The sequence below is a fragment of the Oncorhynchus tshawytscha genome, linkage group LG28 (genome assembly GCF_018296145.1).
Source record: "Oncorhynchus tshawytscha isolate Ot180627B linkage group LG28, Otsh_v2.0, whole genome shotgun sequence".
NCBI classification, from domain to species: Eukaryota; Metazoa; Chordata; class Actinopteri; order Salmoniformes; family Salmonidae; genus Oncorhynchus; species Oncorhynchus tshawytscha.
This window is the reverse complement of record NC_056456.1, coordinates 32,466,015-32,478,568: the sequence shown is the minus strand read 5'-3', so window position 1 is coordinate 32,478,568 and position 12,554 is coordinate 32,466,015. Positions and strand designations below refer to the sequence as shown.

Here is a 12,554-nt window from a genome sequence, read left to right as displayed (position 1 = left end):
ATCAGCAGCTTCTCTGTTTCTCTCTCACCGACTCATAAACGTATCCTACTTTACTCAGCAAGACCAATGGCATCTTTGTTATGGGGGTTCGTAGTAGAAAATTGTTTGGTTTTATTCACAGACTCAGATGGAAAGTGCTGATACTGGCAAAAGAGCACGGCTCCAGCAGTGTGAACAGCTACTTTTAGCTTTCGCCCTGCAGACAAGAGAACTCCTGCAGCAAGCGTTGAGAGAGAGAGAGAGAGAGAGAGAGAGAGAGAGAGAGAGAGAGAGAGAGAGAGAGAGAGAGAGAGAGAGAGAGAGAGAGAGAGAGAGAGAGAGAGAGAGAGAGAGAGAGAGAGAGAGAGAGAGAGAGAGAGAGAGAGAGAGAGAGAGAGAGAGAGAGAGAGAGAGAGAGAGAGAGAGAGAGAGAGAGAGAGAGAGAGAGAGAGAGAGAGAGAGAGAGAGAGAGAGAGAGAGAGAGAGAGAGAGAGAGAGACCAATTCTGGCTGCAGCCCAGGGCTTTGAACTCTGGAAAGTTCAAAGAGGCAGACGTCTGTCTAGACTCCAAATATCACTTTACACAAGAGTGGCGACTTTGGCCTCAGACGATGTCTATAGACAACCCATATGAACACATTTTAATAAGCCATAGCCTTCTTTAGATATAATCATGCAGACGTTATATGACCTGCAAAAATGTTTGTTTATGAGTCCTGACTTCAAGCAAAGATGTACAGCTGCAGCCATAGGGGAACATTTATTATTGCATGCTACCTACTTTTTGCTAACTTTCACACTAAAGGACCACACAACCAGTTGACACGGTCCATTATCTTGCAATGCACTTAACATGTATTCGTCAGTGGCAATAAAATTCACAGTGGCCTGATTATATCACATTAATTAACACAGACCCTATTCATAGAAAACTCGATTCATTCTAGTGACTCACAAAGGACTCTCCGGCGTTGTGCTTTGAATGTCATGTTAATTAATAGTGTGTGGGTGAGTGTGTGTGTGTAAGGTACAGTAGAGTAGTGGGCCTGCTGTATTCAATACTGTTGGTGGTCCTGTTGAGGTTGACATGTGAGGGCTGGAGAGTGGTGGCGGGGGGCGATGGGGTGGGCTATGTTATGGGGTGGTCTCTCCCTCTGATCCTAGGTGGTAGAACTACTGTATGGTGGCTGTGTGGCCCCCCCGCCTTGGAGTTACTGCAGGGGGATGGGGGTGCCCCTCCCAAAGTCAATTCGGATGGTGGTGGTGGTGATGGTTGGCATCAGATCAGAGGACTTGCTAGCCTGACTCACTTGGGTTGGGCTGTTTAAAAAATCACTAATGTTGAGCGGGTCAGAAAACTCCCTTTCACTTCAGACTGATTGATCTGGTCTTTCGAAGCCACAAAAAGGTTTCTATGGTTCGGGGGCGACAGTAAATACAGGCCTAACATCAGTGTACGAGGCTACGGTATCCAGGACCAGCTTACCTCTGCTACATACTGCCATTTAGTACCATAGTCTGTTCTTTGTAAGCATGCACTGTGACCTTTATTCAACCCTAACTTCTAGGAATTTCAGGTTGGATTTAAAATATATATATTGACAAGTGACAGCCAACATCAACTGACTGCAGCTCCATCAGAACCCGCGGAGCCCAGTTTGACCCAGGTTCTAATGCAGCTCTCTCTTCCTTCTGCTAGAAACAGCAGACCACTTGAGCTCCTCAGGCCTGCCTTCTTTCCAAGAAGAGGAAATAAATATCCGGTTGCTGTTTACTGCTCCTAGGAGGGATCTTTACTTCAGTCCGTGACTAACGACGTTCTCTATCACGTTGACTTTAAACTTCAGCTTGATTTATTTTGATTGTGGCACGTCATCATGGTGCGAAGCTGGAATATTGTACACATCTTTACTCTTTATGAAGTTAAGAGAGAATCAAGGAAGCTGGAGGAATTTGGAGGAAGAGCTAGTGATCTATTACCATAAGATGTAAAAAAGGACTTTATGAACACATTTGATTGATTGATTTTGATTTGATTGACAAATCAGTTTTCTGATTTACACATTGTCTTTTATTCATTCTATTGTTATGGTTCACTTGAAAAGCTATCGTGCTTCTGTTCTGTCGGAGGATGATGTTACATCCTTTTTTCCCTCGGGTCATTGACTGTTCAGCTCTGTTAGCTTGACTCCTTGTGTTAGTTTAACACCAGGAACTGACCCACCAAAAACCTGACATGGTGGCAAATGGGCGGGGCTTTTCTCAGGACTCTTGGCTAGAAGTGTCTCTGGAAGACTATTTTTGATACATATTTGCATTGGGGGTTTGGGGTTTCAGGTTGATTTGGCTTGACTGGAATGCAGGGTAGGCAGAGATTGCACTTGTGACACAGAATTTTCCTTTGGTCACATTGTACCAGGGAAACTAAATCAAGAAAGTCTTTGAAAGAATCTGACATGTATTTTACCCAGGGCTAAATGAAAGTCTTTGACAGTATCTGACATATGTATTTTACCCAGGGCTAAATGAAAGTCTTTGACAGTATCTGACATATGTATTTTACCCTGGGCTAAATGCAGCAACAAAGCTTTCCAGCTTCATCATTGTCCAGCTATGTTTTGCTCTGGAACGTTGTGCTTTAATCAGTCATCCCAAAGCAAAGGCCAGGAAATTAGAGTCTTCCCTCCTTCCTGGACACAAAGAGAAATACAGTGGACGCCTGTCGTAGCATCAAAGACTTTAGAAGGAATCGCATCCTGTTGGGCACAGGGGTCAAACAAAACAACCCAATCACTCTAATGGAGGAACAGGATCATTTGAATCCTAGCTCTGGTCCTGTGCACACTGTACACTTCTCTAATGGAGGAACAGGATCATTTGAATCCTAGCTCTGGTCCTGTGCACACTGCACACTTCTCTAATGGAGGAACAGGATCATTTGAATTCTAGCTCTGGTCCTGTGTACACTGCACACTTCTCTACTGGAGGAACAGGATCATTTGAATACTAGCTCTGGTCCTGTGCACACTGCACACTTCTCTAATGGAGGAACAGGATCATTTGAATACTAGCTCTGGTCCTGTGCACACTGCACACTTCTCTAATGGAGGAACAGGATCATTTGAATACTGGCTCTGGTCCTGTGCACACTGCACACTTCTCTAATGGAGGAACAGGATCATTTGAATACTAGCTCTGGTCCTGTGCACACTGCACACTTCTGTATTTTGATCATTAAGTTGTGTGTAATTACATTCATATTCTTTACTGATATTACACAATGTTTCTTACATTTCACTCTGCTTTAATTCCTCTGCAGTGTGCATGAACATAGGACTTTTAACACTGGATGCTGATTGGCTTAGTTGAAGATTTAATAAGGCCTACCTTATTGTGGGCCTCATTGTTGCACATGTGGTGTTTCTGTTTATTACACAATATGTTCTGAGAAAAGTGCTCAATGTTTCCTGTCTCTTGCAGTAAAAAAATGAAGTGTGTATATGTGTGTGAGAGGGAGGGAGAGGGAGTGAAAAAGACACAGAAACCAGAGATCCCAGGAAGCAGGGAGAGGATGTGTCCAGGCATGTTCCCATCATCCCTGTAAATGATTACCAGGAAGGGGAATTAGAGCTCAGATGGAATGACTCCTCTAACTGACTGTGAACTTTACCCCACTTTACTTCACTCCGGACACTACTCTCAGAACTCTACTCTCAGGACTCTATTCTCAGGACTCTACTCTCAGGACTCTATTCTCAGGACTCTACTCTCAGAACTCTACTCTCAGGACTCTACTCTCAGGCCTCTATTCTCAGGACTCTACTCTCAGGACTCTACTCTCAGGACTCTACTCTCTGGACTCTACTCTCAGGACTCTACTCTGCCCCCTCTCCCAGCATTCCATTGGTTCCTACATGAACTCCCCCCCCTCGAGCACCCCATTGGTTCCTGCATGACATCTTTATGCTTGTGTGACACTTTTGAATGTTGGTCAAAAGGGAAATAAAAGCATTATCTGATTTTTTTTGTCTCCACCTAACGGAGTCCTCCTTGCTAGCAGTAGACCGTGTCCTTCGCTCCCACCTGCTGAACACCTACCCTCACCATCATTAACAGAACTGTGGGAAAACCGTGCCTGACAGACGGGGGCGAAGGACACTGTCTACCGGTCGTACCTGCCTCCCGCTAGCATGGCAGACGGGAGGCTAGAGCGACACTGTGTACTAGCTAGCTTGATAGTAAGCGACACAGTGTGCCAGCTAGCTTGCTAGTTAGCTAGCACACAGTGTCGCCCCCTCCTCCCACCTGCGCCGACAGAAACAAACATCTTTCTGGTAAGAAGACGGGCGGGGGCGTATGCCTTATGGCCAACGTGACATGGTGTGATGAAAGAAACATACAGGAACTCAAATCCTTCTGTTCACCTGATTTAGAATTCCTCACAATCAAATGTAGACCGCATTATCTACCAAGAGAATTCTCTTCGATTATAATCACAGCCGTATATATCCCCCCCCAAGCAGACACATCGATGGCTCTGAACGAACTTTATTTAACTCTCTGCAAACTGGAAACGATTTATCCAGAGGCTGCATTCATTGTAGCTGGGGATTTTAACAAGGCTAATCTGAAAACAAGACTCCTAAATTTTATCAGCATATCGATTGCGCAACCAGGGGTGGAAAGACCCTGGATCATTGTTACTCTAACTTCCGCGACGCATATAAGGCCCTGCCCCGCCCCCTTTCGGAAAAGCTGACCACGACTCCATTTTGTTGATCCCTGCCTACAGACAGAAACTAAAACAAGAAGCTCCCACGCTGAGGTCTGTCCAACGCTGGTCCGACCAAGCTGACTCCACACTCCAAGACTGCTTCCATCACGTGGACTGGGAGATGTTTCGTATTGCGTCAGACAACAACATTGACGAATACGCTGATACGGTGTGCGAGTTCATTAGAACGTGCGTTGAAGATGTCGTTCCCATAGCAACGATTAAAACATTCCCTAACCAGAAACCGTGGATTGATGGCAGCATTCGTGTGAAACTGAAGGCACGAACCACTGCTTTTAATCAGGGCAAGGTGTCTGGTAACATGACTGAATACAAACAGTGCAGCTATTCCCTCCGCAAGGCTATCAAACAAGCTAAGCGCCAGTACAGAGACAAAGTAGAATCTCAATTCAACGGCTCAGACACAAGAGGCATGTGGCAGGGTCTACAGTCAATCACGGACTACAGGAAGAAACCCAGCCCAGTCACGGACCAGGATGTCTTGCTCCCAGGCAGACTAAATAACTTTTTGCCCGCTTTGAGGACAATACAGTGCCACTGACACGGCCTGCAACGGAAACATGCGGTCTCTCCTTCACTGCAGCCGAAGTGAGTAAGTCATTTAAACGTGTTAACCCTCGCAAGGCTGCAGGCCCAGACGGCATCCCCAGCCGCGCCCTCAGAGCATGCGCAGACCAGCTGGCCGGTGTGTTTACGGACATATTCAATCAATACCTATACCAGTCTGCTGTTCCCACATGCTTCAAGAGGGCCACCATTGTTCCTGTTCCCAAGAAAGCTAAGGTAACTGAGCTAAACGACTACCGCCCCGTAGCACTCACATCCGTCATCATGAAGTGCTTTGAGAGACTAGTCAAGGACCATATCACCTCCACCCTACCTGACACCCTTGACCCACTCCAATTTGCTTACCGCCCAAATAGGTCCACAGACGATGCAATCTCAACCACACTGCACACTGCCCTAACCCATCTGGACAAGAGGAATACCTATGTGAGAATGCTGTTCATCGACTACAGCTCGGCATTCAACACCATAGTACCCTCCAAGCTCGTCATCAAGCTCGAGACCCTGGGTCTCGACCCCGCCCTGTGCAACTGGGTACTGGACTTCCTGACGGGCCGCCCCCAGGTGGTGAGGGTAGGCAACAACATCTCCTCCCCGCTGATCCTCAACACTGGGGCCCCACAAGGGTGCGTTCTGAGCCCTCTCCTGTACTCCCTGTTCACCCACGACTGCGTGGCCATGCACGCCTCCAACTCAATCATCAAGTTTGCGGACGACACAACAGTGGTAGGCTTGATCACCAACAACGACGAGACGGCCTACAGGGAGGAGGTGAGGGCCCTCGGAGTGTGGTGTCAGGAAAATAACCTCACACTCAACGTCAACAAAACTAAGGAGATGATTGTGGACTTCAGGAAACAGCAGAGGGAACACCCCCATCCACATCGATGGAACAGTAGTGGAGAGGGTAGCAAGTTTTAAGTTCCTCGGCATACACATCACAGACAAACTGAATTGGTCCACTCACACAGACAGCGTCGTGAGGAAGGCGCAGCAGCGCCTCTTCAACCTCAGGAGGCTGAAGAAATTCGGCTTGTCACCAAAAGCACTCACAAACTTCTACAGATGCACAATCGAGAGCATCCTGGCGGGCTGTATCACCGCCTGGTATGGCAACTGCACCGCCCTCAACCGTAAGGCTCTCCAGAGGGTAGTGAGGTCTGCACAACGCATCACCGGGGGCAAACTACCTGCCCTCCAGGACACCTACACCACCCGATGCTACAGGAAGGCCATAAAGATCATCAAGGACATCAACCACCCGAGCCACTGCCTGTTCACCCCGCTGCCATCCAGAAGGCGAGGTCAGTACAGGTGCATCAAAGCTGGGACCGAGAGACTGAAAAACAGCTTCTATCTCAAGGCCATCAGACTGTTAAACAGCCACCACTAACATTGAGTGGCTACTGCCAACACACTGTCAATGACACTGACTCTACTCCAGCCACTTTAATCATGGGAATTGATGGGAAATGATGTAAATATATCACTAGCCACTTTAAACAATGCTACCTTATATAATGTTACTTACCCTACATTGTTCATCTCATATGCATACGTTGATACTGTACTCTATATCATCGACTGCATCCTTATGTAATACATGTATCACTTGCCACTTTAACTATGCCACTTGGTTTACATACTTATCTCATATGTATATACTGTACTCGATATCATCTACTGTATCTTGCCTATGCTGCTCTGTACCATCACTCATTCATATATCCTTATGTACATATTCTTTATCCCCTTACACTGTGTATGACAGTAGTTTTTTTTGGAATTGTTAGTTAGATTACTTGCTCGTTATTACTGCATTGTCGGAACTAGAAGCACAAGCATTTCGCTACACTCGCATTAACATCTGCTAACCATGTGTATGTGACAAATAAAATTTGATTTGATTTGATTTGATTTGATGTATACCAGAGTCCTCCTTAGGATTAGCTGGCTAAGCTATCACAGAGTGTCCTTCGCTCCCGCCTGCTGAACACCTGCCCTTCTTCTATGAGGTTCTTCTGTGAGGCATCCAAGGTTATTGTGGTGCATTAATGCCACATACTGTACTGGAGCGCCCCGGCCTCCCGTCTGTCCTAACTGAAACATTTACCAATAGAAATATAAAGAGGGGTCCCTACAGATACAGGAATACCCCGAATTGCGCAATTGCACCATTCTCAAGCATCTTGGTAGGCTACCCTGGTGCGTCAGGGTAGCCTAGTGGTTAGAGTCGTGGCCTAGTAACCTAAAGCTGACCAGTTCAAATCCCCGAGCTGACAAGGTACAAATCTGTCATTTTGCCCCTGAACAGGCAGTTAACCCACTGTTCCTAGGCCGTCATTGAAAATAAGAATTTGTTCTTAACTGACTTGCCTAGTTAAATAAAGGTAAAATAAATAAAAAATCGTGTGACTTTGTGCATGATGAGGAAAACCTTGTGATGTCACTTAAGGGAAAGGTCTGTGTGTGAATGGAGGAAGTGTGTGAACGGAAGGTGTTGACACTCATGATTACCCTTGTTGCAATGATATATTATTGAAATATTCAAATAGCATGGGCAACTGAGAAAAACAAATTGGTACAACTTAAGGCCAAGTGGCAAACAATAATGCAGGCACTAGGGATGGTGGTGTGAGCATGAGGGTCTGGGCAGATGAGATGTAATAATTATTTGTGTCTGTAAGTTGTTGTTCGTATTTATATGTTTGTTTCAGGAGTGTAAAAAATAAATAATGTATTTAAAAATATATATATACAGTACCAGTCAAATGTTTGGACACACCTACTCATTCAAGTTTTTTTTTTAAATGTTTACTATTTTCTACATCAATACTATGAAATAACGCATATGAATCATGTAGTAACCAAAAAAGTGTTTAACAAAACAAAATATATTTAAGATTTTAGACTCATCAAAGTGGCCTCAAAGTAGCAACCCTTTGCCTTGATGACAGCTTTGCACAATCTTGGCATTTTCTCAACCAGCTTCACCTGGAATGCTTTTCCAACAGTCTTGAAGGAGTTCCCACATATGCTGAGCAATTGTTGGCTGCTTTTCCTTCACTCTGTTGTCCAACTCATCCCAAACCATCTCAATTCGGTTGATGTTGGGTGATTGTGGAGGCCAGGTCATCTGATTCAGCACTCCATCACTCTCCTTGGTCAAATTGCCCTTACACAGCATGGAGGTGTGTTGGGTCATGGAAAAACAAATGATAGTCCCACTAAGCGCAAAGCTGATGGGATGGCATATCGCTGCAGAATGCTGTGGTAGCCATACTTGTTAAGTGTGCCTTGAATTCTAAATAAATCACAGACAGTGTCACCAGCAAAGCACCCCCACATCATCACACCTCCTACTCCATGCCTCACAGTGGGAACCACACATGTGGAGATCATCCGTTCACCTACTCTGTCTCACAAAGACACAGTGGTTGGAACCAAAACATTTGGATTCATCAGACCAAAGGACAGATTTCCACCGGTCTAATACTCGTGTTTCTTGGCCCAAGCAAGTCTCTTCTTATTATTGGTGTCCTTTAGTAGTGGTTTCTTTGCAGCAATTTGACCATGAAGGCCTGATTCACGCAGTTTCCTCTGAACAGTTGATGTTGAGATGGGTCTGTTACTTGAACTCTGTGAAGCATTTATTTGAGCTGCAATTTCTGAGGCTGGTGAACTTGTCCTCTGCAGCAAAAGTAACTCTGGGTCTTCCTTTCCTATAAGAGCCAGTTTCATCATAGCGATTGATGGTTTTTGCGACTGCACTCGAAGAAACTTTCAAAGTTCTTGAAATGTTGACTGACCTTCATGTCTTAAAGTAATGATGGACTGTTGTTTTTCTTTGCCTATTTGAGATGTTCATGCCATAATATGGACTTGGTATTTTACCAAATAGGGCTATCTTCTGTATACCACCCCTACCTTGTCACTACACAACTGATTTGCTCAGATGTGTTAAGAAGGAAAGAAATTCCACAAACAAACTTTTAACAAGACACCTGTTAATTTAAATGCATTCCAGGTGACTACTTCATGAAGCTGGTTGAGAAAAAAAAAACTTGAATGAGTAGGTGTGTCCAAACAATTACTGGTACTGTACATAAAAATCTATGTATTACCCTTGTTGCAAAGCGCTACCAGCTGCACTGCCTCTTAAAGTATACATGCCTCCAATAAAACATGGTTATATCAAGCAAAAACACAATGGAGAACTGATTGAATCACACTTTGTTGACACAACAGCAACGTTCCATTATTTGTTTACTGTACATTCCCTTCGCAGACATATGAATGGTTTTGTAATGACATACTGTGCCGTGATTTGTCAAGAGGCTTGCAAAGTGGCCTAACTGCTTCTCATGCGTCAAAGATGGGTTGGTCTTTACCGTCAGATAGCAGGATGTATGTCTGGGGAGGGGGGGAATGTTCTGTCCCAATACCCGTTCTAAAGTGAGTGGTCATGCTTTTAATGCAATGATTGCCAGTTGTTTAAAAAAAACTTTTTTTTTCTTTCAGATTTCGTAAGATTAGATTTCAAAATATTTGACGAGGTAAGTGTTGTCAAATTATCTATAAAAAGACTATTTATATTTTTGCCATATCTGTTGTGTTTCATGACAAATTCTATAATATTAGCTTTTCTCTTGTGTACTTCCTCCATGCAGTGGTGTGGAGGCCAAGATGTCATCGAAGATGCCAAGCTCTAACAACGTAACTCAGGCCAGAAGGACAGTACAACAGCTAAAGATAGAGGCCAGTATTGAGAGGATAAAGGTACGGCATGCTGAAAGTAGAAAGGAGTGCTGAGTAACAAAGTAGATTTTACCTTTCCTTACCTAAATGTCTCCCTAAGTGCACACCATCTTGCTATTAAGGATAGCCCAATGATCTTTTGTTAGTGTGTGTCTGTGTACAGTATACACGTCTATGGGTACTTGTGAGTGTGCGTTAGGCTTGGGCGGTATCCAGATTGTCATACCTTTATACCGACCTTGTGCCTTACCGGGATATTCGGTAATACTGACACTGAATACAAGGGCTGCTTTTTCCTCTGTAATCCAAAGGTTAGCGATGCTAACAAGTATATGTAGCTTCACATAAAGAATGCTAACTAAATGCTAACAAGCGTTGCAAACACTTTCTATGGTCTCTGACCGAAAGTATTTGCAGGACGGATATCCCAGCTCATAAAGTTATACAAGTAACAAAAAAATGCAACATCAGTTGGCTGCATGCACAAAACAAATATTAGACAGGAAGGCTCTTGATCCAGGAGGGATATCTCAGCTGTTACCAAACAAAGCTTGATTTTGGAAGAAGCTAACCACTTAGCTAGATATACGTAGATAGCTAACTAGCTACTAAATTAGCAAACCAAATGCACAACTGCAGAGCATTTACAACATTTTAGACAGTTATCTTATTAATTATAAGATATCTGACTGGCAAATATTTACTGTAACATACTGTAACTAAATCATCTGGTGCGTGCTGCACAACAGTGAGTGACTCACAAGGCTCTGGTCTCTCATCGTTGTGTGCTTATATACAAACACCACTTGACCGGTAGTAATCGTCATAATGAAAAATGATTTGACAGGTGAAATGAAGAACACAATCTTCTTTATCTCCTAGCGTATTGCACAAGTTGACTGTGGGTATTTACTTAAAAAGTAGCGACAAATATTAAAATTTAGTTTAAAAAAAGGTACAAATAAATAGTTTCAATGGTATTGAAAAACCATCCTGAGGCTATTTCCAAATACCTCGCTACACGGTATATACGGTATACAGCCCAAGCCTAGTGTGCATGCTGTACATGTATGTGTGTGAGCAGAGAGACTCCTCTTGCCCACACACTCATGCACACTCTCTTATATCACCTGTAGGTATCCAAGGCCTCAGCGGACCTCATGCACTACTGTGGCGAACATGCCAAGTACGACCCTCTGCTCATGGGCATCCCTGCCTCAGAGAACCCCTTCAAGGACAAAAAACCTTGCGCTATATTGTAATGACCCCTTTATGTATCTGTTGGCTTTTTAATGTTCCTGTATGTCTTTTTTTTCTACTCATCCACCCGTCATGCCTTATAGCCTATAACCTTACCCTTTAATGAAAATGTTGTATTTTATCACTCACGTTGAACATACTTACAGACATAACATACAGTGCATTGATACAGTACATCGTTCAAATATACCTTGGGACACTGACTGTTAATGTGTGTCTGATTTAGCTCAGTGGATTTAACCGATGTTTCCGACCAGCAATTTAACAAGTCTGTTTTAATCGTATCTTCTGTCATTTGTATTATAATGACCTAATTTAATATATTTCAGGCTTTGGAGTCATGGTTGGGACATGTGGCTGTATTGTCCTCTTCCCATTGACTCATCATTGACCCGTGCAGCGTTCACGTGCTAGTTGGAACTAGGAAACTCAGACATGTTTGACTTGCTAACTGGTTGAACAGGGCATGTGTATAACTACAACCAGTTAGCAAATCAAACATGTCAGAGTAACCTAGTTCCGACTAGCATGTGAACGCAGCTTCATGCTGTTTATGAATAACTTCCTGGTTCAGCAGGATGGCATCTGGACTGTCAGTGAGCAATGGAGGAAGTAGACCCAGGGACAAATATTTTGTAAAATAGACATCATCAGAGCCCTCAACCTTCTATTAATGTAAAGAGCATAAGTTTTTGATTAGTGCTGAGGATATTTTAACTCACTGCCAATTTTAAGACAGGTAATTCACAACCTCAGTATACAGCACTCCACCCAGCCATTTAAACCAGGTGTTACATAACAGAACACTGTGAGCCAAGTCACCTTAACATATTTACGATAGTAATCATGTAAACAATGTATAGGTTGGTATTTTAAGGAGGGGGTTCAGGTACAAGTATTCTGTTGGGAGAGACCATAGGAGGTGCACCAGCTTGGCACATGGGTTGTTATTAATGGTGTAATAAATTATTTTCACTCCAACTATGTGCACTATACCATGTATTTGAGCAGACTGGTCTCATAGACTAGAAGGAACATAGTAAACGTACATCCGGAACACTCAAATTACACTGAACAAAAATATAAATGCAACATGTGAAGGGCTGGTCCCATGTTTCATGAGCCGAAAATTAAAATCCCTGAGATATTTCCCTACGCCCAAAAAAGGAATTTCTCTTAAATTATGTGCAAAAAA

The 12,554-nt window shown here is 43.8% G+C and overlaps 1 protein-coding gene across 1 annotated transcript in view; it reads left to right on the top strand.

Annotated features, from left to right (window-relative positions):
• Positions 1 to 12,000, top strand: part of LOC112227089 (guanine nucleotide-binding protein G(I)/G(S)/G(O) subunit gamma-12) — a 44,307-nt gene extending 32,307 nt beyond the window's left edge. The window contains exons 2-4 of the mRNA XM_024391926.2: positions 9,863 to 9,897; positions 10,012 to 10,120; positions 11,236 to 12,000. Of these exons, the coding sequence (XP_024247694.1) occupies positions 10,028 to 10,120; positions 11,236 to 11,361 (219 nt within the window). The 5' untranslated portion in view covers positions 9,863 to 9,897; positions 10,012 to 10,027 and the 3' untranslated portion in view covers positions 11,362 to 12,000. The remainder of the gene's footprint in view (positions 1 to 9,862; positions 9,898 to 10,011; positions 10,121 to 11,235) is intronic.
• Positions 12,001 to 12,554: the final 554 nt, after the last annotated feature.